This window comes from Eriocheir sinensis, chromosome 5 (assembly GCF_024679095.1).
Source record: "Eriocheir sinensis breed Jianghai 21 chromosome 5, ASM2467909v1, whole genome shotgun sequence".
NCBI classification, from domain to species: domain Eukaryota; kingdom Metazoa; phylum Arthropoda; class Malacostraca; order Decapoda; family Varunidae; genus Eriocheir; species Eriocheir sinensis.
The window spans coordinates 4081769-4108022 of NC_066513.1; the positions used below are offsets into that span (position 1 = coordinate 4081769).

The 26254-nt window shown below is 40.8% G+C and overlaps 1 protein-coding gene and 1 long non-coding RNA gene across 4 annotated transcripts in view; one reads left to right on the top strand and one right to left on the bottom strand.

Annotated features, from left to right (window-relative positions):
- LOC126983631 (ankyrin repeat and IBR domain-containing protein 1-like) overlaps positions 1-11685 on the top strand; it is a 109300-nt gene extending 97615 nt beyond the window's left edge. For all 3 annotated transcript variants that reach the window (XM_050836508.1, XM_050836511.1, XM_050836512.1), the window contains one exon: positions 9587-11685. In XM_050836508.1, the coding sequence (XP_050692465.1) occupies positions 9587-10910 (1324 nt within the window). In that variant the 3' untranslated portion in view covers positions 10911-11685. The remainder of the gene's footprint in view (positions 1-9586) is intronic.
- Positions 10608-26254, bottom strand: part of LOC126983641 (uncharacterized) — a 29883-nt gene continuing 14236 nt past the window's right edge. The window contains exon 4 of the long non-coding RNA XR_007736075.1: positions 10608-10743. This is a non-coding gene — a long non-coding RNA (uncharacterized LOC126983641). The remainder of the gene's footprint in view (positions 10744-26254) is intronic.

The following is a 26254-nucleotide window of genomic DNA, read 5'->3' on the forward strand; positions in this document are numbered from 1 at the left end:
CAAAAATGGCATTTTTGGAGTTAATGCGTTCTGCCTTTTGAGGGCAGAATTGTCTCCAGTTTTCCCAGCTTCGGCACTCCCTGCAAGCACACTCCATCCCTCGCCTACATTCTCTCTCTCTCTCTCTCTCTCTCTCTCTCTCTCTCTCTCTCTCTCTCTCTCTCTTAACCTTAACCTTAACCTTAACCTATTTCATTTGTAGTCTCTGCTGGACACCCCACCCCTCAAGCCTGCCCTCATATTCTCTTCGCAAAGTCATCCTCATTCATTCTCTTCATGTGTTGAAACCAAACCAGGTGGTCTGACAATTTTCAACCATCTTCAAGTGGCAGGTTACCCACATGCTGCCAAGAACTTCACCCAACCCTAACTTCAGCTACTTTGGTCAAGAAGACCACTGGGGGGCATGATGGGCCAAGCAAGTCATATGTTACTACTCATCATTCGTTATTTCATTGACGCCTGCTCCTAGGAGCTCCCACCAGGGGATGGCAACGGCAGAAGAGTTTCCATCTTTCTCTGTCTAGACACTCCCTCTTTGCCTGCTCAAAGTTTCTCAGGGATCTTTTACCCCTCTCCCTAATGTACTCCTGCACCCTATCTCCATTTCACTGTAGGTTGTCCTCTAGTATTCCCTCCCTCCCTCTATCTCATTCACATACACCCTTCTGATCATCTCACTCTCCTCCATTCGCTCCATGTGGCCAAACCACTTTAAAGTCTGTCGCTTCACTTCTTCCACCACTCCACACTTCTTCCCTTCACCCATGTGACACATTCCAAAATGCTCATAGCTACACACTCTCATTACTCATTCCATCCATTCTACCCACACTACATGCACTCCTCAAATAACTCTTTTCCACTGCCTGCACTCTAGACCTCTGACTTACATTCCAGGCCCATGTTTCACTTGCATAATGTGAGGGTTGGTACTATTATTGTATTTCTCAAATCCCTCTTTACCTCCATACTCACACTTCTGCCATTCATGATTCGTCCCAAAGACCCTACCACCCTTCTTCCTTGCAATTCTTTCTCTTGTCTCTCTCTCCGTACCACCATGCTTACACATAACTGATCCAAGGTACTTACGGCCATAGTATTAATCTCCCCCATTCCCGCTCCCTTCCCTTCCCTTTCCCTTGCTGTGAACCGCAGTTTTAAGCGTCCTCAGGGGGTTGGGAGTGATTAACACTACTTCGAGAGAGAGAGAGAGCGGATGGGGTCGAAAAAGTGTTGACTCCGCGGGGTCAGAAGCAGGACATCTTCGGCTTCCCCTTCCTATATTTCATGAATAAATAGTGTTATATTTGTTATTTTAGAAGGAAATATATTGAAAAGTATCAGAATACTTTTATGACTGATATTACATCGCAAACTTTGCTGAACTTTATATATTTCTTTTAGTTTGTAAAAACTCTGGTGTTTTCATTTGATTGTAAACATACAGCTTTTCCTGAAGTTTCCTTTATAATCGTCGCCAAGAATGGCAAAAGACGGCAGATTGATGACTAAATATGGAATTATTATGGCAATACTTAACATACACCATAAAAAAGGGCATTTCTTGGCGACCACCTTTTTTTTAAGAAAAAATGCCACAAATGACACGACCTGGCAACCCTGGTGTGGTGTGGCTGGCCAGACGTGTTTGACCAGTCACGGATATCAACTTGTCTCATAAATTAACTTACCCGACTTACTTGTTCTTTCCCTGTAGATCAACTACGCTATTGTTTTGTTTTAAGATATTATTGGTTTGAAAGTGCTGGCAACATCATTATGACGTGCAGATTGGTCTTGTCTGGCCCCCGGGGACGGGAGTGGACGAGGAGGTTTCTACATACCCCATACCCCCGTATGGGGATTGGGACGGAAAGGGAATGGGGAAGACTAATACTACGGCCGTAAAACTCATTGACCTCCTCCATTTCTTCACCATTTAAAATTATTTTGCATTCTTTTTCATATTCAATTCCCACTCTATATGGGCATACAGAATCTACAACCTCACTTCTACTCTGCTCACAAACCATCACTTTACTTTTGTTGACATTTACTTTCAGCTTTCTCCTATTACAGACACTATCAAAAACACTGATCAAATTTTGTAAGTCACTTTCATTTTCTGCAATGAGCACCGTGTCATCAGCAAACAGGATTGAATTCATCACCCACTTCCTTCCTTCACCGTACATTTTTACTCCAACTTCCCCAACTTTGCCCTTCATTTCTCTCATGACACCATCCATATAAATATTGAACAACCATGGTGACATGACACACCCCTGCCTTAATCCCACTTTTATCTCCACTAATTTTGACACATGCAGATGCATCCTCATAGAAAGACTTTATTGCACTAAGCAGTTTTCCTCCCACACCATATATCTTTAAAACATCCCACAATGTAATGTGTATATTATAATGTACATGTGAATATATGACTGCACGTGTGGCGACACCCGATCGGTGTCGCACAACAGGATGTTTAACAACACGTCGTCCATTTTATGTTAGTAACTTTTAAGCGTTATTTTTAACGTGGTTGTGTTAAGTGTTATATTTAAGGCGCGAACTGTTATTCACTCGTCACAGGGCCGATGTTAACGTGGCCTGCTTCACAAGTTGATTGTAGTAAGTGAGACAACACAATAGCCTTTAGTTAAGTGATGTGTGGCCGAGCGGTAGCTGTTACAAGTTCACTTTAGTTCTCTCTCTCACAGGGTAAGTACAAATACAAGATGTATTTTAACTATATTAACAGTTGTACACAAAAGTTCACAGTTTACGTGAGCGAGTTGCACGCACACCAGAGACAGCCACACCAACGTGCCCGGGGCCGGTGAGCACCTCTCGCCCGCCCGCTACCCACTGTCTTCTCTCATCTTCTCCGCGTTGTTCGCCCGTTCGTCCGGAAGGGTGTGGGTTCCGGTTGATGACTGCTGATGAAAGTCATCATTTGCTGATCCTATTGTCAGTTCATCACAGCTTCCCACGGCCAAAAGCACGACGTGTTGTTAAACATCCTGTTGTGCTACACTGACCGGGTGTCGCCACATGTATAGTCATACATTCACATGTACATTATAATATACACATTACACCAATCGACTCTGTCATAAGCTTTTTCTAAGTCCATGAAGGCAGCGTATAGTTTCTTTCCTTTTGCTATTATTTTCTCTACTACCATCCTGAAGGAAAATATCTGATCCACACATCCCCTTCCCTTCCTGAAGCCTCCCTGTTCTTCACTGATTTTCTCTTCTGTAAGTCTTTGTACCCTCTCTATTATGACTTTTCCATATACATTTCCGGGTATACTCAGGAGACTTATACCTTTATAGCTCCCACACTCTCCTCTCCTGCCCTTCCCCTTGTAAACTGGGACAATGATGGCTTTATATATATATATATATATATATATATATATATATATATATATATATATATATATATATATATATATATATATATATAGATAGATAGATAGATAGATAGATAGATAGATACAGTAATCCCTCATCTATCGCGGGGGTTAGGTTCCAGAACTCCTCGCGATAGGCGAAAATCCGCGAAGTAGCAACCTTATATTTTTTTAATATTTATATATATTTTAAGGCTTTATAATCATACTATAGTTCTTGTTTCGACTTTCGACATTTACTTCGTAAATACGAACTTCGCGCAGGAATTAGTTTAGCGGAGCGGAAGAATACTCAGAGAAAGGACAATATGAGTGTAGCTCACTTCTTTTATATCACAATTAGGTAAATACGGAAGGGGAAAGGGAGGAGAGGGACAGAGTGAGTCATGAAAAAAAATACCGATAGAGGATGTAAGAAGGGAGAACAAGGAAAAGGAGCGGAGGAAACAGGGAGAGATAAAGAGGATGAAAACAAGAAGGGTGTGGGGAGGAGGGACAATGGGGAGAGTCATGTCAGGTCCTGAGGGAGAGTCAGGTGAGGTCCTGAGGGAGAGTCAGGTAAGGTCCTGAGGGAGAGTCAGGTAAGGGCTTCGGTCAAGACATGACCTGACTCTCACTTCTGCCCCTCCCCACACCTTTTCCATTTCACCTTCTGTGTGTGTGTGTGTGTGTGTGTGTGTGTGTGTGTGTGTGTTTACCTAGTTGTAAACACACATACACACGCAGAAGGGGAAATGAGAAAGGAGTGACAGAAGGAACTCAGGTCAGGGCTTTGGTCAGGACATGAACTAACTCACTTCTGTCCCTCCCTCCACACACCCTTCCCATTTCCCCTTCTGTGTGTGTGTGTGTGTGTGTGTGTGTGTGTGTGTGTGTGTGTGTGTGTTCATATCATCTAATGGGGAAGGAGAAAGGGAGGAAGTGATAGAGTGAGAGATAAGACTAAATATAAAAGGGTGTGAGAAAGGAAGAAACAAGGGAAATGAGTGGAGGAAATGGGACGGGAAAAGAAGAAAGAGGTAGGGAGGGTCAGGTAAAGGTGAGGAAAGAGGGGGAGAGAAAGGGTGTGAGTGGAAGGAAAAGAGATTAAAAGAGAGAGGTGGGGAGGGTCAGGTAAAGGTGAGGAAAGAGGGGGAGAGAAAGGGTGTGAGTGGGAGGGAAAGATATTAAAAGAGAAAAACTGGGAGGGAGGGGAAAAGAAAAGAGTGAAATGAGAAGGAAGGAGAAAAATACGGGGACGGAGAGGGAGAAGAAAGAAAAGAAGTGGGGGAGGAGTGAACCAGGGAAAAGACTAATGACGCAATAGCCCGCGACGGAAAAATAAAAATAGGTGGGTGACGTAGGTGCTTATTTAGGTGTGTTCCTACTTACGTTGATTTATATCGTTTTCATTTTTTAGGCTAGAAAATGCTTATTTTACTGAAAAATCCGCGATACGATACAATTTCAAAATTCGCGATACAGCGAGACCACGATAAGTGAACCGCGATATGGCGAGGGATTACTGTATATATATATATATATATATATATATATATATATATATATATATATATATATATATATATATATATATATATATATATATACAGGTAACTCGATTTACGCGAGTGTTGCGTTCTTGAAGAGGTCGCGTAATTCAAAAACAATGTAAATCAAACAAGAGGTAGGTTTCAGTCGAAAAATAAATACCGTAATTTTCGGCGTATAGCGCGCATTTTTTCACATAAAAAATGCCTGAAAGTTTAGCCCTGCGCGTTATACGCTGAATGTGCAAATTTTGAATGATTTTTTTCTTCTTTGGGATGTTTTTAAGGGTCTTTTTCGTCTTATCCAATAACAACGGCAAACTTACCTTTATTATTGTTTATAATCCTTCATAGTCCGTAGCTGTCCTATAATATGTTACCATAGAATACAGGGCGATCTAATAACTACTATACAAAGACTAAATCGGTGGAAGATCGTCCATGCCTTGCTGTTATCCCGTTTTTCCGTCGGGCGCCATTTGTATGATCTTGATCTTGATGTCACAGGTGGCTTAAGATTGTATGACTAAGGAGCAGTACAAGCTACATAAAAAATCATATTGGAAAAAAATGTCCATGTGTTCATTATTAATTATTAATATTAGTGAGAATAATGGGGTGAATATGATATCAGAAACTGTACATCATGAGTCTTGTACGAGGAGTTATTTCACGCAATCCCAGCCCGGCCGCCATTTGCATTGTTTACAAACCACACAACCACACCCACACAACAAACAGCTGCATGCCGCGTGTCACCAGAACCGAGATATCCACTCGGGCACTCATTCTCAGCCTCTCTCGTGTGAGGAAGAAATGAGGGACACCATGAGGGGCTGGCTAGTATTGGTACCGGTACCGAGCAGTCTGGTACCGGTACCGTACCGTATTGCTGGTACCGTTAGTACCGGTACCTGCCCACCCCTATTGTTGAGTAGCGTGGCAGCGTAGGTACTGTATTGTTGTTCAGTGGCGCGCGGGAAGAACTGAGCTCAGCTGTGTGGCCGTGTGAGTCCAGTTGCGTGAGACATCTGGTGGCCACTCCATAAAATATCGCGTATAAGTGAAAAAAACGCCTAAATTAAACATTTATTTGGATTTTGGACCCCGCGTTATTTCAAAAACGCGTAAACCAAACTCGCGTAAATCGAGAGTTACCTGTATATATATATATATATATATATATATATATATATATATATATATATATATATATATATATATATATATATATATATATATATATATATATATTAAAACCCGATTATCCGAAAGCGGATAATCCGAAAAACCGGATTATCCGAAATTGATCTGGATAATGCAATTAAATTTTTTTTTCTATATTAAAACGTTATAAAACATCAAAAATAAATAAAAGTAACTACATATGTAGCCTACTATATTAACACATTTAAAATTGATAAGAACAGTTAAAATGAATATGCTTTCTAATACGTATTGCCGAAATAGCTTGTAACGAATAGATCAATGTATTAGACAAAAAACATTAAACAAACTCTCAACAACACCACGTCCGCACCTTCGCCCCAGCAAGGACGTAGGTGCGGCGAACGAACAAACTACTGCACGACTACTCTCACACCGTACTCTCAAGACAACGACACAAACACGCTCCCCTCTCCACTCCATGCCACATTCCCCTTCCAACATACGAGTTGCGCGATAATATGAGTCATCATACTGTGTCTCCACCTGCACGATGCATCAAGGTCACACTTGCAAGCTTGCACAACCATTCACAATCGCACTCTGCAACATTCACAATTCAGATCTGCAACGCTCACAAATATCAACATACACTGGTCCAGACAAGGAGACACACAGACAAACATACAATAAAACATTTACATCACATGTTTTAAGCGTACTACTTTGTTTAGCGTAGCGTGTGTTTGTTTGGTTTCAAAATCAAAATGGCGGCGATCAAAATGGCGGCCATAAATCCGGATTATCCGAAAAATCGGCTTATGCGAAAGAGGTTCCCCCCTTCCATTTCGGATAATCGGGGTTTTACTGTATATATATATATATATATATATATATATATATATATATATATATATATATATATATATATATATATATATATATATATTTATTTATATACAGTAATCCCTCGCCATATCGCGGTTCACTTATCGCTGTCTCGCGGATTTTTAAATTGTATCGTATCGCGGATTTTTCGCTATATCGCGTGATTTTGCAGCATAGAGGTACTTTAATATGTTTATTAATTTACTTATTTTGCAGTAAAAGAAGCATTTTCTATCCTAAAAAAATGTAAAGTAAAAAAAAAAAAAAAAAAAAAAGTATTCATAAGAACATATTAAAATATTATTAAATTGAAATAAAATACGTAGCGCACAGCAGATGAATAGACAAAGACTCGCACGTGTGTAAAACGCAGCTACGGCCGCTTCCGCTTGAGCTAGTTTGCCCACGTGTGATTGTACACGGCACACTATTGGCTGATGGATGGGAGGCGACCAATCAGAGCACCGTGTTCTGTATCCTGGGCGCTGATTGGCTCAGCGACCGTAGCATTTGTTGGTTCGTCAGTGGTTAGCTCGGAGACAAAGGGAGAGTGTGTTACAGCTTGCTACCGTTAAATGCTTGAGAAGTTGGCAGTGAGCACCCAGACAGGATGAGGCAATGACTACACTTGAACAAGACTAAAGTCCAAAACTTGCTCAAAATGATTACTCCAAGCTTATCTAGTTTCATGGAACTCTTTGCGGTACTGGAATAAACACGTGGAGAGCTACTGAACCAAACAGCTGATCCACTCTTCTTCTTCTTGTGACCACAACTTACCAACCACACGAGTAACCGACATGTTGGTGACTGAGTTTCTGACTAAAATTTTGATGAGTTTCCTGTGAAATGTAGCCGACTTTGAATTTCTCGAGAAACTAGTGGTTGGGTGACCTTAATTACAAGGGCTGAGGCGAGATTCACAGAGATATGCGTGCTTATATAAATAACATATATAAAATATAATATATAAATTATATAAATAATAAAATAAATGTAAGGTCGCTACTTCGCGGATTTTCGCCTATCGCGGGGGGTTCTGGAACCTAACCCTGCGATAAACGAGGGATTACTGTATATATATATATATATATATATATATATATATATATATATATATATATATATATATATATATATATATATATATATATATATATACACACACACACACACACACACACAGTAAAACCTCACCATTTGCGCACTCACCATTTGCACCCTCGCCACTTGCGCGGCCTTAATTTGCGGCCATCATCCCACCATTTGCGCAGGTGGTCTTGCCATTTGCGCACCTCGCCGCTATGGTAACGGCGTCTCACTGGCAGCAAAATGTCGTCCACTGATCTGAGGACGTTTACTATAGTGCATTCAGTTGAAGCTTGCACCTGGAGCCTAGCAAGAGGTTTGTAAGCTGCTCTGTGATTGGCTGCCGCTCCTCTCACTCACTTATCACTGACACACCTTTTGATTCGACACATCTCTGTATTTTTTGTTCTAACTCATCTCATATGCAAGATCAGTCGTTTTGGTTGGTACCTCTATACTCAGCAATGATTGTAGATCTCACATGTGTTTGTTAATTCTCTGTAAACCAAAAATTAAAGAAATTACGGAGTGGTGAAGTGAAAGATGGAGTTATAGATGCTCATACCCCATTTTATTCTTCACTGATTATTTCATGGAACTGCTAAACGACAGTTCATAATAATGGTGGCATCTGATGGGGAAAGGTAACCTGAACACAATGGTGTTGTCATATTTTAGATAAAGTGGAAACGAAGGGAGTTCGGCAGCTTTTTATAGCAAGATGTAGCTGTGTCTCGGCAGCGGGGCGCTCGGCGTAACGGCCACGGCATCGGGGTGACTGGTGAGGCAGCGGCAGAGAGACTGCGGTTCAGTGCATAAATCTTGTCATTGAATGGTGTATATCTCCCTTATTTTCCATTTTAACACAATAAATTTGATAAATTTGTTCAAATTGGGAATTGTTCGAATTGAAGGCGTTCAAATCACGAGGTACCACATACTAGCAAACTTTGTTATGAATGGAAATGGTGAACTTTTTGCCCATATAGTGAATAAAGTTTCTTACAATTAATTCTCACATTTGGTAACTTGTACCTGCCAGAGAGCTTGCCAACTTTGTATTCGCCAGATGTAAATCTTTGAAGCAAAAGGAAAACATTAATTGGCACCAGGGTCTTCAGTCAACATAGTTTTAATTTTGGGGAGTCTCAAAAGCCCACATTTTCTATTGGATACTAGCAGATAGTAACAGGTGAGTTTAATTTATTTCTTTGAACTTCATTCTTTATTTAGTGAGGCTAGCGGGAGAGATGATCGCTGGCAACCAAGTGGTGTCTCCACTTACGCTGCCTCAATCATCTTGCCATGTGTGGGATGAGCCATTTATGGCTGAGATATGACACTGAAAAAATATAAATTTGTGTTTTAGACGGTACAATGATGTGGCAATAATTTAGACTAATAATTAGGTAATGCGTTACTATAAAAAATTACCAGTAGTTCAGAAGTTGCTTCAACGTGATAACAATCTTTCCTCTTGCAGGAATCTCAATGTGGAAAAGAGTTGGGCAGAGAATAAGAAGGTGGAGAAGGACCTCATCTGTTTCCCTAAGGTAACTGTGCCAGGAGAAGTGGAGGATGGACTCTTCCAGTATGGTGACCTCCATGAAAATGGTCATCTTCTTCCACCCGTGGACCTGAGACGTGACCTAAGACGTTCACAGTCCCTTGGTGACCTGAAGACCTGTGAGGAAACATTATGCCTTTTAGATGTTGATCACGCACACCAGGACCACCCAGAGGAGAGCCTGCGGCAACGATTTACAGCAGTGGCGGCGACAGACAGGGTCAGTGTGGATGACGAGGAAACAGAGAGTGGCGGAGATGTGGAAAACACTGACCCAGGTGGAGCATCAGAGATAATTGGGGAGATGGATTCACCTCTAATGGATCTGGAGGTGAGGGGTATTCTGAGTCACCTGGAGGAATCTCCAGGTGTGGCTGGGGATGGTGGTTGTGGGGTGGGGGGCCAAGAACCTTCCTTCCAATTGGTGGTAGATGAAGGAACAGATAAAGAGGAGAGTAACTCAACAGAGCAGAGTAGCAGTGCACCTGTGGCCAACATTAAAGGGTTGCGCATCCATATCTCTCACTCAAACAAGCTGGAGGGTCAGGGATCCAATGAGTATGAATCAGAGACAGGAATTCCAAACTCTCCAACGCTGTACATCAGTGGTGTATCCATCTGCCGCTCTCCTGAACCCCGCTCTCCCAAGGTGCACCACCGAGAGGTTCGCTCCCCGAGCCTCACCCTCCCTCTCTGCTGCACCCCTGAGCCACGTCCAAGGTTTGAGGGACGACTGGATACATCACCACTTCCTATATACAGTCGATCCCGTTCTTCTTCTCTTGTTGTGCCCAGCTCATCAAGCTTATCTCCAAGAGTGTGTGCACGAACTTCTGGTGCATCTTTGCACCTATCTTCCATCTCTCTTCAAGCCACCAGGGCCACCTCTCCCTTTCTCACAGGAGAACTTAGAGTGTCTCGATCAGCCTCAGAGCCTGAGAAAGGGAGGCTAGTGTTCCAGTTCCCTAAATCTCCTACAGATGGGGCGTTAAGCTCAGTTCTTCATGTGGAGGAGTCAACTCTGAGCTCTGATGATTTTCATGAAGCACTGTTCCTCGGAAAATCCCCAAAACCTGTAAAGAAAAAACGTTCAAAGAATGAGCGCAACAAAGGGGCCAAAGAACGATCCAAAGGTGATAAAGAAGGCAAGGAGAAAGTCAAGGAAAACAAAATAAAGGAAAAAGCAAAAGACAATGGAAAAGAAAGGAAAGAGAGCAAAGAAAAGAGAAAAATCAAATAGCTCACTTTCACTGTGTAACTGGGAGAGCAACATGAAGCTTCATGGCAGTGACTTCTTTGTTTCTGGTTCATCTCAGGCTCACAAGTTATTCAAGAGAGAGAAAGTCTCATTTTGCTGAATTTGAAGAAAAAGGCTGTGTTACACAAGAAAGGGTCAACACACACTCTTATTTAATAGTGGGATGGCAATGTAAGCTTTGACTAAGGCCGGAAAATGTGAAAACAGAGGATAGGCGTTTAATACATGTACCTCAGGTGTGTGTGTGTGTGTGTGTGTGTTTACCTAGTTGCAGCATAAAGGAACTGTGCCTGCATTCTTGTTGTCCTTCTACAAATTCAGGCGAGGGGGATTGCTGGCCCATCACTTCCACAGCACCAGGCCACAACCTCATAACTTAAGTTTGTACCTATTCTTTGCTAGTTGAACTGTTGCCATTGTTTGAAGAGACCCAATCATATTGCTTCTGCTCAGCTGGAGATTTGTATGTTTGTGTGTGTAAGAGGAGAGTGAATTGTCCAGCCAATATATGGAGCATGTAGGAACTGAGTACATGCATGTGTATTCATTTCCTTCTGAAGTTTATTATTTTGGCCTGGACTATTCATTTTTATCGTTATTCCACACCTCTATGCTCTCTTTTAGAAGGCTACATGTTTTAATGTTATTAATTTGTTGTCTTCATTTGTGTTCATGTTTGGTTCTTCCCTCCAACTATGCCTTGATTGTAGTCATCAGCATACTCTTAATTAAAAATGCCTCGGCTATTTTGCAGTCATCACTAGTTTCAAAAGCGGTTACTTTATCTGAATTTATTGCCTTTATGCATCCATATTCCCTTTCCTCTCTAGTACCATTGACAAAGAAGTTGTATCTGTTCTCTTGCACAGTTCCTATCAGTCATTTAATCATTTTGATCAAGTTTAACTTTTTCAAGTTCATAATATGGAATTTCAGCATTTAAAAACTCTGTACTTGGTATCTTTGTCAGAATTTGCTGCATTTTGTATTTTTTTTACGGAGCTAGCAGCTGCACGGCTCAGTTTGAACATATCACAACAACCTCATCTAACTCTTCAATGCAATTTTGCCCATAAAGCTTAAAGCCATTTTTTAGTTGGTCATCATTCTGTAAGGTGACAAGGGACTTTCTGTAAGTTTTCTGGCCATAATTCTTGTAGAATTATTCTTCGGTCATTCTCTTCCTTTTGTTAGTATCTACCATTTTGTCAATTTAAAGACCACGGAAGTTTGTTGAAATTTAATATTTTACTCAACTCCAAAAAATGTAACAAGTAGTTTTACACCATCTACAATAATTTTGTTACATTTGTATTCTTTGCAATCTCTCTATGACATGTCCTACACATAGATTAGGAATGTCATTTGGGAGACACTGACCTGTTGGGCACACCTCCAGTTGCACTTTTCCAGATAATGCATTTTCCATTCATATCTCTTCCTGTATTCCTTCCAACCAACAGATTTTCTATCCATATTATAATGTTTCTCCCTCCCTCCAAAGTAAGTTTCCAGACTTGCTGCAACCTTCAGTTTCTATGAAAGCTTCTTATGGCATCATATCTATATTTTTTCCAAGTACTGTACATAAAGTCCACCCAGCCATCCTGTACAGATTACCATCCACTAGAAGCAAGACAACTTTTTTCAACACTTAGTTCCCTACTTAAAACAAAACTTTTCTTTCATTAGCTTGCATAGGTCGTAAGTCGATGACCAACTGTATGTATGTGTGTGTGTGTGTGTGTGTGTGTGTGTGTGTGTGTGTTTATATATATTTAGATATATATATATATATATATATATATTTATATATTTATATATATATATATATATATATGATATATATATATATATATATATATATATATATATATATATATATATATATATATATATATATATATATATATATATATACAGTGTGAGGGTCCTGGAACCCATAAGTATCTGGCACAAATACCCCCTGTCAACTTCCATCCCCATGCCAGCAGCACTTTTTTTTTTTTTTTTTTTTTTTTTTTACATCAGAGGACACAGCTCAAGGGCAACAAAAAGGGGATAACTAAAAAAAAAAAAAAGCCCACTACTCGCCGCTCCCATAAAAGATAAAAGCAAAGAGTAGCCAAAAGAGAGGTCAATTTCAGGTGGAGAGGTGTCTTGATACACTTTTGTTGAGAGAGGTCAAGTCATAGGCAGGAGGAACTACTGACGAAGGAAGGCTGTTCCAGAGTTTACCAGTGAAGGGGCTGAAAGAATAGAGGTGCTGGTTAACTCTTGCACAAGGGGTTTGGACAGTATAAGGATGAGCCTGAGTAGAAAGTTGTGTGCAGCGGGGCAGTGGGAGGGGGGGAGACATGCAGTTACAAGTTCAGAAGAGCAGTCAGCATGAAAATATTGATAGAAGATAGAGAGGCAACATGGCAGCGGAATTGAAGAGGTAGAAGACTATCAGTAAGAGGAGAGCTGATGAGACAAAGAGCCTTAGACTCCACTCTGTCCAGACCCTCAGCCCTGTGTTCAGTTGACTCACTAGTTACACAACATTGTGCAACAAACGAGCTAACAAGTCTTGCCAAGATAGTGGCATTTACCAAAGCCCCACCAAGTCATTGCACAGGGGGGGAGGTTAGAAAGAACACATTGCAGTTTTAAGAGTGTGGCCAGTGTCACCTCTGCTGCATCTGCTTACCTTCTATGAATGTTTTGTTTAATTATGATTGGTGTTTCTGGTGAATGGTCACCTGTAAAAGCTGCTGAGGGAATATTATGAGGGAGCTGTTGTGTATGATGCCATTTTTGTCGTGCTCAGCTGATCCAGTGTCCAGTATGGCTTACACCCCACACACCTGCCAGGAGTTGTTCACCTAACAGGTCAGCTGAATGCAGCCCTGCAGTTCACCCACGCACATCCAACACCTCCAGAATAGGCCTGCACTATGTTCAGTTGGCTCATTAGCCGCATAACTCTCTGCAGGTTGGAGGGTGCGCCAAACTGGACAGTTAATCAACTGAGCCCAACACAACTGGCATCCCCACAACAACAACTTCACAATATTCCCTCAACAGCTATTACAGGCAATCAATAACTGGAAACAGCAGTCAGAGTTGAACAGAACATTTGCAAAGGTAAAAAGATGCAGCAGAGGTAACACTGACCACACTCAAACAACTACAACATCTTCATTTACAAACATTGCCCCACCCAGCCCACACAACCCTCCGTGCAACGACTCTGTTGGCAAGACTTCTTAGTTACATTACATACAGTTGTACAATGCTGTGTGGCTAATGGGTCAGCTGAAAGCAAGGCTGTGCTCCTCATTCACAACAGTCTCTGCTAAGTACATACCTACATACATACACACTAGTGGTCAGGAGATGCATTTCTGAGTGTATAGTAGGGTGAGTTGGGGAGGCACTGTGCATGTGGCCGTAACTTACAAATGTTTCTGTGCTTGTTCAGATGGATATAAATTACTTTCCTTCTAATAGCAATTAAAGAAAATGGGAGGGATGCAGTGTATCATGCACAGCCCAGCAGTGCCACACTGTTGAATTGTTTTTTGTTTTTCATTTTTTTCAACTCTGATGTTATTTTAATTTTCCTTCCATTTCATGCCAAATTGTGATGTTGAATGTGCTTGGAGTGTGCATGGAAGGTACTGAATGTCAAATTATGTTCAGTTGTGGTGGAATGGCAAAGTGTATGAAAAATCAAGGTAGGTTGCAGCCTATAAATCGTTGATTAAGTTCAACAGATGCTGGTGTGGATGCTCCTTTCAGCGTCCGTTTAAATGTACGGAATGTTGAGTTGAAATTGAAGTCTCTGCTTGGAATTTAGTACCTAAGTTATTATCATTTATTCACCAAGATGTCGTGCCAAATAGGACATCACTTAAGCTTAATTTGAAACTAAAGTCATTTTTACCAAGGATTCATGCCAAATAGCATTGAATGATTTAAGTTTAGTTTAAAACCTGTTTTTATTATTACTTGTTTACCAAAGATTCATGCCAAATAGCATAGAATTATTGAAGTATAATTTGAAAATTTAGTTATAAGTATTCATTTTACCAAAGATTCGTGCCAAACACCAAGGAACTGTTTCAGTTGAATTTGAAAGAAAATGATGTTCATGCCTACCCCAAAAGTTACTGAACACTCCCAGGATTGTAAAGCCTTGGAAAACAAAAACAAACAAAAAAAACAAAAAAAAAATGAAATGTATGCATTTAAAAGGAATTGTGGCACATTCAATCTGAATTAAGTTGCAATTATTTTTTATTATAAATGATTTTTTTATGTTAACTTTTTCAGGGAATTTCATGAAGGAAAAGTCTAAATTTCTCTAAAAGCATTGATAGGGTCCATTCAATAAGATATACTGACAGACTGACTTTGCTTCCTTTTTCATTTTTTATGTATTCTCTTATCATTCCCAGGTAGTCTCCATACCTACATATGTGGGTGATCCGTACAACTGAAAATATTTTTAATAAGTAATGTTCTTCAACAAATAACATGTTGCCAGAGTTGTGGCTCACATACTGCAGTGGAATGATTATATTTTCTATCAATATTAAACTTTTAAAAATTTTGTTAAACCTTTCTTTTAAGATTTTTTGTAAAAAAGTGTATGGTGCCTCCGCAACTCACCCTACCTGGGAAAACATGTTTGGTTTAAATGAATTACTTGTAAAACTTTTGGATTATATTCCAAGTATCCAGAATACAGTGGAACCTCGGTTTTCGTGATTAATCTGTTCGAAAAAAGTCTGATGAAAACCAAATGTATGAAAACTGAAGCAATATTTCCCATAAGAGATAATGAAAATCCAATTAATCTGCTCCAGACAACCAAAAATATTAACAAAAAATACATTTTATAGAGAATAACTATACAGTCGAGTCGCGTATGGCACGGTTAATTGGTTCTAAGCAATGGCCGCGCCATAGGAATAACTAAACCTATGGAGAAAATACAATTTGGTTCTGGCCCTTACCATTTTGCCCCACCCATCTTTTTTTATTTATTTTTTTATTTTTTTTATTTTTTTTAGCCTGAGTGCACCGGTAAGCATTATCTGCCTTTTGATGTTGTTCGGTCTGACCCCACGCTCACCGCCTTATCAACTCAGCCATCGCCAATACCCACTTTTTCACTCAGTACATATGGGGAAAATACAATTTGGTACTGGCTAACTGCCATTTTATCCCACCTGCACTCACACACGGGGAAAATTCATTGTTTCCCGCCTATCACTCTCTCAATCCTCCTGATGACGTCCAATTTCTGCTCATACATCAGTGGGCAAATCTTGTCCGTGGGTTTCACAGCTGGCTTGCAAGCCATTGTGCAGCACATGCGTGGTAAGCGAGCCAACTCCTTGCCATGCAGGGGCCAGGGGGTTAACTAGGGCCGCTTTCACAGTCATTTTGTTTGTTTTGATCGTTACCAATGGCGGTGATCGCCGCTTTAGTATTTCCACGTAAAACTGGCCGATGGGTAGTGGCTGCGGCGGGGTTAGCCTTGCCCCGCACCTATAGGCACACACTCTCAACACCTCTCGCTTCCACTGCAGCCACCACTACCCCACAGGCCAGTTTCACGTGAAAAACTATAGCGTCAATCGTCGCCATTGGTAACGATCAAACCAAACAAAATGACTGTGAAAGCAGCCCCTAGACGTGTACTCATCAGGTTGGGACTGGGAACCCGCCGCCACAGTCTGCCCAAAAACCGCCCAATCCCGCCCGCCCAACCATTTACTTTCCCCGCCAACCTGAAATCGACAAAAATATTATTTAGCATGCATAGTAATGCAATAATTAGTGGTGACCAACCACTTTCAAAGATCTCTCTCTCTCTCTCTCTCTCTCTCTCTCTCTCTCTCTCTCTCTCTCTCTCGTTAGTTTCTTTATACACCGTGTCTCTGATTTCTTCCCTTTTGGACTGGGCAGCAAGAAAGACAAGAGAAAGGAAAGGCTCTGGGAACACCAATTTAGATTTTTAAAAGCCAGCTTGCCAGCAGGCTGATGTGCAGAAGTGGCCTGCTGTAGATTTTAGTAGGCTAGTTAGCTAGATCGCTTTCTCTTTTGCCTGCCAGAATAGACAGTTGGGCCAGGTCCACTTTACATGAAAAAAGGAGCAAAGGAAGGGGAAAAGATTGATGGGAAGAGATGTGGAGCGGTCGGGCAGTGCACGACTGTGACTTGGAATTTGAGTGAGGGCCACGGCAGCTGACTGCAAATGTTCTTCTTGTCTGCATCTATAAATTTTTACTAGATGATCGTTCTGATAGTGAGGATAATTTGTAACTTACTGAATACAAAAATGTGTGGAGAGAGAGAGAGAGAGAGAGAGAGAGAGAGAGAGAGACGGGATAGAAATCCTGCCAAAAATCAACCCAACCGCCACCATGAGATTTTCCCCCTCAAAAAAAAATCCAACCTGGCAACTCTGCGCTCATTTGGTCAGACCACGAACCGCGTCATAGATGGTTTTGCCCGCGCGATCTGAAAATACGGTTCTGAAACCATACCGCGTCATAGGAAACCGCGCCTTATGAATCCACGTCATACGTGACTTGACTATAGTTTTACATACAGCAAACAATGAGAAATACTGTAAATATAAATGACTAATGAAATTGATAAATTAACATTTAACATCACTTTTACCTTTATTTAAGACTCTTGTTGGCACATGGAAGATGACGAGGAGGGGAGAGGGAGGAGGAGAGGGTATTGTTTGGAAGGGGAGATCAGCCACGCATACACCACTTTTGTACTTTGCTACATGTTCTTTCTTGAATTCTATCGTGTTTCTCGACTCAGAACTTTCTTTAGCCCCATGGTAGCTTATTTAGCGGTCAGACTCGATAAACAAGCACAAAAAACAATGGATTATTACGAAATGTTTCGGATGAACCCGCGGGGTGACGTTCACTCAACGAGAAACAAAGGCAGACTCAAGATCTTGGGCAGACTGACGGCCGCCGTTGTACCGCGAAAGTTGAAAGTGAAACACTCCTTTCTGGTAACACTGCGATCTAGAGCTTTCGGTTAACGTTATTAATTTAAGTACAAGTCACGTATTATCGTCAGACTGTGTTATTTTCAGCTAAGCTGCCTGATCATTCCATAATCTTTAAAATAACTGGGCTACATGATATATATATATATATATATATATATATATATATATATATATATATATATATATATATATATATATATATATATATATATATATATATATATATATATATATATATATATATATATATATATATATATATATATATATATATATATATATATATATATATAATCATCATCATCATTCCATTTAACATCCGTTTTCACTCTTCCTGAGTGGTTGGACGCTTTATGGCTCTCCTCCATTCTACTCTGTCTTCTGCCTGATGATCATCCAATCCCATCATTCCCAAGTCTTCCTGTATACACCTCCATATTTTACAGGGTCTACCCACTGGTCTCCTTCCTTCTGCCTCTAATCTCTCCACAACTCCCAGCACTGTGTCATCCCCTGCTCTCTTTACATGCCCAAACCATCGAAGTCTTTCCCTTCTGAGCACTGTTTCCTGATCATCTACTTCACATCGGTTAGCTACATCTGCACTGGAAACCCTATCTTGCCACCTGATCCCCACCATATACCTCAGCATTCTGTGATCACTTGCTCTCACTACCTCCATCAATTTTCTAGTTAGAGCCCATGTTTCTGCTCCATACAACATCACTGATCTAATACACACTTGGTACACCCCTGCTCTGCTCTTCAGAGGGATGCTACGATTCACGAGCAGACTAGCCACCTCCCTCCACTTTAACCACCCTGCCGACACTCTCACTCTCACTGTCCTCTCCACTCCTGCCTCACAGTCCAGAACATCTCCCAAATAACAGAAATGTTCTACCTCATCCAGCTTTCCTCCATTCACCTCTAGTTCATCCCTCTCAGTTTCTTGTCCTTGCTGTCTCCTTACACAAGCTGGGCATGTAAAATTCTGCACTCCTCTTACATTTCTGAGGCCTGAGCATCTAAGGTGGCACCACTGCCTGCAACATGTGCACAGGACTGAATTTACACCTACTCCCTTCCCACAGCATCCACATGGATATTTTCCTGATTTAATCTTTTCTCTTGCTTCTTTTCCAGTCACCATGTACTTTGTTTTTTCCATATTAATTTTCAAACCTCTCTCCTCCATTCCTTCCTTCCATTTATTAAACTTTTCTTTCACTTCTTCTGCTGTCTCTGCATTTACTACCAAGTCATCTGCATACAGCAGTTCCCATATATATATATATATATATATATATATATATATATATATATATATATATATATATATATATATATATATATATATAGTGTGTGCGTGTGTGTGTGTGTGTGTGTGTGTGTGTGTGTTTTACTAGCTGTGATGAACTGGAAATAAGCTGTTTATGGGGTCTTGTTTCTGTAACTCAGTCCATAGACTTCACAATCTCTTGACGGGAAACGGGCGAGGGCCGATTACATGAGGCCGATTTTCAAAATTTAAAATTTAAATATTTTCAAAACCAAAGCAGCTAGCGACCTGAAACTAAAACAGGCACCTCCCTTAGGCATATATGAGTCTCCATGAGCAGCGGTATCAAAAAATTCAAAGTCGTTCCCTAATAAAATCCCGATTAATTGTTTTTTATATAAGTATAACAAAACTTAAAAAGGCTATAAAATCCTCAGATTTTACGCTAGATGCACAAACATCACCAAATGCAGAGATAATCACTTATATTTTCAGAATCAATAGCAATATTTAGCATATCTTATAAGTTTTTGCCCGAAATAGCTACTTATTTTTTTTTTATTTAGTGCAATTTTTTACGTAATTTTTTAAAATATAATAAATAAATTAATTTTCAAATTAGAAACTTAATACTTTATTAAAGCATTAAGAAACATCTTAATTTTAATCAACAAAATAAAAATATTCATTTTTATATATAAAATCACAACTTATTTTTGTTGAATTCGATGTCACTATTGCCGCAGCACGTCTTGCCGGCTATCTGACCCTAGTCCCTGAACAATCACTTTAGCCTTTTGGCCTATGACTTGTGGGCCCCGGTCAGTTTCCTGGACTTGTACACGTCCCTGTTCCTCGCCGTCTCCTTCCTGCCCTCCTCGATACTGCTCCTCTTCCTGCCGGTCGGCTGCTTCAAGGCCTTGTTCTTCCTCGCTTCTGAGGTCACGTCCTTGGAGAAATTAGCACCGAAACAGTTGAAGAGGGACCTGCTGATGTGCGACAAGATGGTGTTGGCCAGGTTGTGCCCCTCCTGGCACCTGTACCCCTGCAAGGTCGGGTCTGAGGCCAGGAACTCCAGGAGGTGCCTGAACCCGTCCCTGTGGCGCATGGCAAGGGAGAGGAACCTCAACCTGCGCTCCTTCTTGTCCTCCCTGCACATCAGGGAGTCCCACAGCGACATCCCGAAGGGCGCCATGTGGGCCATTGGGAGAGATGGCCTTCAGGACCGCCCGGCCCGTCTCCAGCTCTCCCCTGTCGACCAGCTCGACCAGGCGTCGAACATCACAGAGGGCGGGTCGCCCTCTCGAGCTCCACGGTAATCTTCATCTCCTCCTGCTGGGCAGCTCCTGCTTGCAGCACTCGGCCACAGAGTTGGCCTGGACCTTCCTGGCCAGGTAGCGGCGTAGTTGCCGACCTTGCGGCGAGCAACTCGTCCGTCGGCGGGTCCGGCTGGTCGTCGGCCAGCTCCCTGGCAAGCTGGGCCAAGATCACCTCGTCGTCCTCCTTCTCCTCTGCCTTGGCCCGGTCCAGGTCGGCCTGCACGTCCCCGGGGAAGAACCCGACGAGCTTCAGCAAATGCAGGCGCTGGGCCAACCTGTTGCTCACCATGAAGTTCTGCACGCTCGTCCAGTTGTGGGGAAGGGTACAGAGACGATGAATAACTGTAGGTCCTTTACTTGGAGAGTAAACAGAGGCAGGACAGCGATAATCCTTTACAGAGGGAAGTGCCCAGCTGACTGCGTGCCTAAGGCGAGTTAGGCGACGCGGGAACTGAGCTGAGTTGCCATGTAGGCACTAACTAAACGTACATTTCTTGTTTCCTAATACGTAAAACTGTGGACTTCACTATCCTACAGTTATCATTCATTTTACGTAAAGATTTCAACCTAAAGTTACGCAAATTTGCCATTTTTTACACAACGTTTTCAAAGTGCACGCATGGTGCTATTTTATATAAGTTACCTTGAATCCTCGATCAAATCACTCTAGAGACACTCCTGCCTGCTTGTATGCACTAAAACTTGAAGATTTCGTCCTGTTTCCACTTAAACTCGGAGTAAGAACGCAGAGTGTGTTTGAGTTGTCGCAGTGAAAGTCGCCATAACAATCGGCCCCTTTCGCGAAGCCAGCGCGCCAAGACTGAAGAGATTTCCCGTCAACTAGTTGTGAAGTCTATGCTCAGTCTGTGCAACTTGGCTCTAAATTCATGTACAGTGGGGCCCCACAACAAGCATTTTTCTTGCTAGTGATTTCAAATCTAGCAATGGGATAGAAGCAGTTTCTGAGTTTCATAACTAACAACCAAAGCTACAGAACTGGCAAAACTATTCCTACTGGGTGGGAGGACTGAGGGGGCAGTCCTTCCACTGTATTCATTATCTAGACTTAAAGGGGAGAGTACACTGTCAAATATTAACCCGTACAGCATCAGATACGTACAATGTACATATTACTTTTAATACCATTGAGCGTCAGATACATACGTCATACTTATTTACTGTATTATTTTTTCCCGTCACTGTTGTGTGTCGAGGGTGATTTCTGTGGTGGTGCCCTAGTAGACTGATCCTTTGGGAATACTGGCCACCCAATATATTTCATTCATTGCCATAACTGGCAAGCCTGGCAGCCATTATTCTGGGTACAATTTTTTTTTATTTGTGTGGAATTTGGAGGTGGTTTTGGAGATCGTGATGTGGAAATTGAAGTGGTTGGTGGTTAAAAAGTGGTTTGACAGTGTTGTGGGTGAGGTATAGTGGGTATACCAACGTCCAGAACAGGCAATTTTGTACTGGCATTTTTGGTAAGGAGGGGCCACGTATAAGCTGTAATTGCACGAGCGAACACTCTTGTGGGCGACTGTATGTGTACATTGAGTTGAACTATCAAAAAGCTCAAAATGAGTTACTCTCTAACAATATATATAAGTTTGTGCTAAATATGTCGAGAGAAAACAATTTACTCTGATACGCACGTACAATCGAAGAAAGTCTACTGCAATCAACACGACCATTTCGCTTCCGAAATTGACAAAAAATGGCCCAAAACACCAACTTCTAGGTGACAGTAAGCTAAAAGACGATACATTTCTTCATTTTTCATGGTTTTAAGCCGTTTTATGCAAAAAAAATTAAATCAATTTTTCTTCCGACTCTGGGGTGGGGAGGAAATTACAAAATACCAAAATGTTGTTCGGGTTAAAACAAAAATTGAAACCATATGAAATTGAGTTACATGTTGTCCCAACATCTACTGGCTTAGAAGCATCGAGTGGTGGTGTATTTTTTTGTCTACTGTAAATTCAAATGCCCCTGGTGAAGGGATTTAAATACCGTGTGTGCATGGTGCGCTGGGAGTCATCGCTGTGTGTTTTTTGCAATTAGTAATGTATAATATTCACATATCAATGCATTCTTGTGAATCACACAACTCAGTTGGAGCCTCTCGTTATGGCACGCCACTGCTCAGGGCCACCGCACCACAGCCTCCACCCTCAGTGCGTGGGGATCGCTGGTTGGAAGGGAACCTCAGCTGCATGTATAGAACAAGGACTGGAACTCAGAAAGAGAAGAAGAATAACACCAATGAAGGGGAAGAAAAGTAAGGGGAAGGAGGACAGTGGAAGTACCAGTGAGGAATATGCACCAGGGAACCTTTAGACCAACCTTGGCAACAATGAGGGGCCTGGCCCATACTGACACCCTTGCCCTTGAATGACTAATACCTCTTATAAAGGGAAACGAGGTGCCATACCATGATGTACATGCATTGGCATGTGATTATTGAACCCATGGCATTCATATAAAGGCAAGTTTGTGACACTGTAACTTGTCTGGGGCACCAAAATGAAAACCAAACTTTGATTGCATTTTTCTCAAAACTAGGCATAAATAAATTAAAAAATTATCAACACTTTTATTTCTTGCATGACATTAATAAAACTTTTTTTTTTTTTTTAATAAATTCAACTATTAATGAAAAATGATTAGATTTTTTTTAAAGGTTGTATTTTATCCATATGTAAAAACACATTTTTAACTATTTGAAATTTCTAAACAATAAAATCAAGTAAATGAACCAGATATTGAAAAAGTAATCGCATACGTTTGTTAGGATAATAGGTACGTATCTTATGTGCGAGAGAGAAAGAAAGCGGTGAACAAACGACAGAGCAAACCCAAGGCAAATTTTCTTCCCCAAATGTGTATCATAAAAAAATATTCTTGGGTCCAGTCATCTTGAAATTATAATATTATAGTTAAAGTACTGTTTTACACAATATATAGCCAAGACCGTAGGTGTACGTAATTTAAAGCTACTGTGTACTCTTCCCTTTAGCACCATTCCTCTGTAAGCACTTATTTGGAAATTTTTACTGAAGTATTTTACTCATTTCTTTCAGTTCTTCATGTATTATAGTATTTACTTTTTTAAATGAGTTACACTTCTTTGTTGTTTCATGTTATCTGTTCTAAGCTCTCCACAGTATCATTTATCATTTGTACATGCTCATCTTTCATCCAGTAATTAGTCTCAAGGGAGAGGGAGGGGGGTCACAACATCAATTTTATTGTTTTTGCACTTCTACCTAATATCTGCTCACTTCTGTCATTCAACCCCCTGTTACGGTTCTCAAGTGTCAGTCTCTGTGGGTCTTTGGTCCACCCCAGAAGGCTCCCTTTCAATCTTCCTCTATTCTTCAACTTTCACATTTGTTGCTTGTGTGGTACTTTATTCAATGCTTTCTCCAGGTCTAAACACACACACAGTTCACCAAATTGTCTTTCTCCCATAACAGTATCAATTGCCCTTGAATAAAAGCTCAACAAGCTGGGGACACAAAACTTTCCAGTTCTGATTCCAAATTGACTTTCCATCAAAGTATTTATTCATCTCTTCCAGATCATGCATCCATCTGTCTTTCAGTATTCTCTTGTGGCTTAGTGAAAACACTAGACAGTGACTCTGGTCTATAATTCACTGGTTCTTCCCTATTCCCTCCATTGTAGATAGGCACCACAATATTCATCTCCCCCTCCCGTTACACTTTCCCTTCAAACAGTGAACACACTATTGTACTGTATCACCCTGCCAGTTGCTCTTTGCACGAATATCCACACAGATTGGTTGGGTGGGCCCCAGGACCTTCCTGACACCTTGGGCTTCCAGAAGTGTATTCACTTCTTGTACTTCTGGTATTATGCCCTTTAATAGTCCTGGGTTTCTAATCACTTTCTTCTGCTCTACAAGTCACTTTTTGTGTAGGCTAATTAGAATCTTTCATTCATTATTTCTGCTTGCTTTACTGGACGTTCATAGACCCTTCTGTTCAGGTTAGTCGGTTGATTCCCTCTTTGTGTTTCAATTTGCCACTGACATACTTGTTGAACAGTTTAACCCCTTCAACATGAGGATGCGTATACTGCATCCTTGCGTGCCCCGTACCATATCCGAGGGCGCGCATACTGCGTCCTGGTTCGCTTTAGCCAATATACGAGTTTTTTATCTTTATATTTATGCTTACATCTCAAAATTATCAATTCATTTATGTTTCTTTATGTGCACCATTTAATTCTGCATGTTTTCATGTATAATACATGATGATTATGTTGAGTTTATGGCTGAAAAGTTGTTATATTCAATAGTGACATTTGAAATTTGGCGTGCGCAGTGATCTCAGATACGGCGCAGGGCGCTGTTTTGGCCCTGCCTTTGTGAGTTTCTTTATGTGCACCATTGAATTCTGCATGTTTTCATATATAATACATGATGATTGTGTTGAGTTTATGGCTGAAAACTTGTTATAATCAATAGCGACATTTGAAATTTGGTGCACATGGCAATCTCGGATACAGCGTGGGGCGCTGTTTTGGCCCTGCCGTAGTGAAGGGGTTAAGCTCCCTTCTCTAAGCTTTTTCCTTTCTGCATATCCTTATATATTTATTGCTAGCTCTTTTGTATTCTTCCTTTGTTCTATTGTTGCCTCAAAACACTTGATCCAAGCTGCATCCCTTTCTTTTTATGCTCTTACACCTTCTATTGACACAATCCTTTTCCAGTTCTTTCTCCCTTCAAATATTGATTCATGGTTTTCAATACCAAAATTGTAAATGTTTAGAAAAACTTCCCATTTCTTTTCTGTCTCTACTTTCTTCTGAATTCACTCTGATCTGCTTTTTCAAAACTTCTTTGAGCATGTTGTTTGGTGTCTTGTTGTTGTATCTGTTGTGTCTGTGACTTCTTGTGGTGCAACACTTCCTTATAATGTTTGGAATTCTAACACCACATGATTGCTTTTCCCTTGGGTGCACAAGTATTTTAAAGCTTCAGTTACATTGGTCATTTTAATCAGGAATAGATCACCCCGGCTGAGATGGCCTTGTCTTTATATCTAGCATTTTCTTTGACCCGTTGGGCCACTACATTGTTCATTGCTGTATTTAGTTGAATACTGCCTCATGATCCCCACAACTCACAACTGCCCCACAACTCCCAGCACAAAACTCCCACACCTATATTATGTTGTCACTAGTTTCTCTTTATTATTTTTTTGTAGGTGTCTAGCCATGGCTTTCAGAATCATGCAATACTCAGCTTCACTCCATGCCCTCCTCTTGGGGGGACATTATGTCACTGTGAGTAGTTTGTCAGCCTCAGAGAATTTCTGCTTCATCATTCTCACATTTTTTGTTCAGAATAGCAATTGCTCAATTTTTCTACATGTTGGTGTGTTGATAAATCTATATTCAGTGGTAGGTGTTTTCCAGTTACATAAGAAAAAAATTCATTGAAATATAACGGCTCGATTTAGCACAAGATCCATATAAAACAAGTTCCTATTATAACTATCTCTTGTAATATTGAGTGCCTATGGTACTAATTATATGTTGTCAAAATGGAAATCCATATATATATATATATATATATATATATATATATATATATATATATATATATATATTTAGCCTTTGAAACTAGAGAGGGCATATATATATATATATA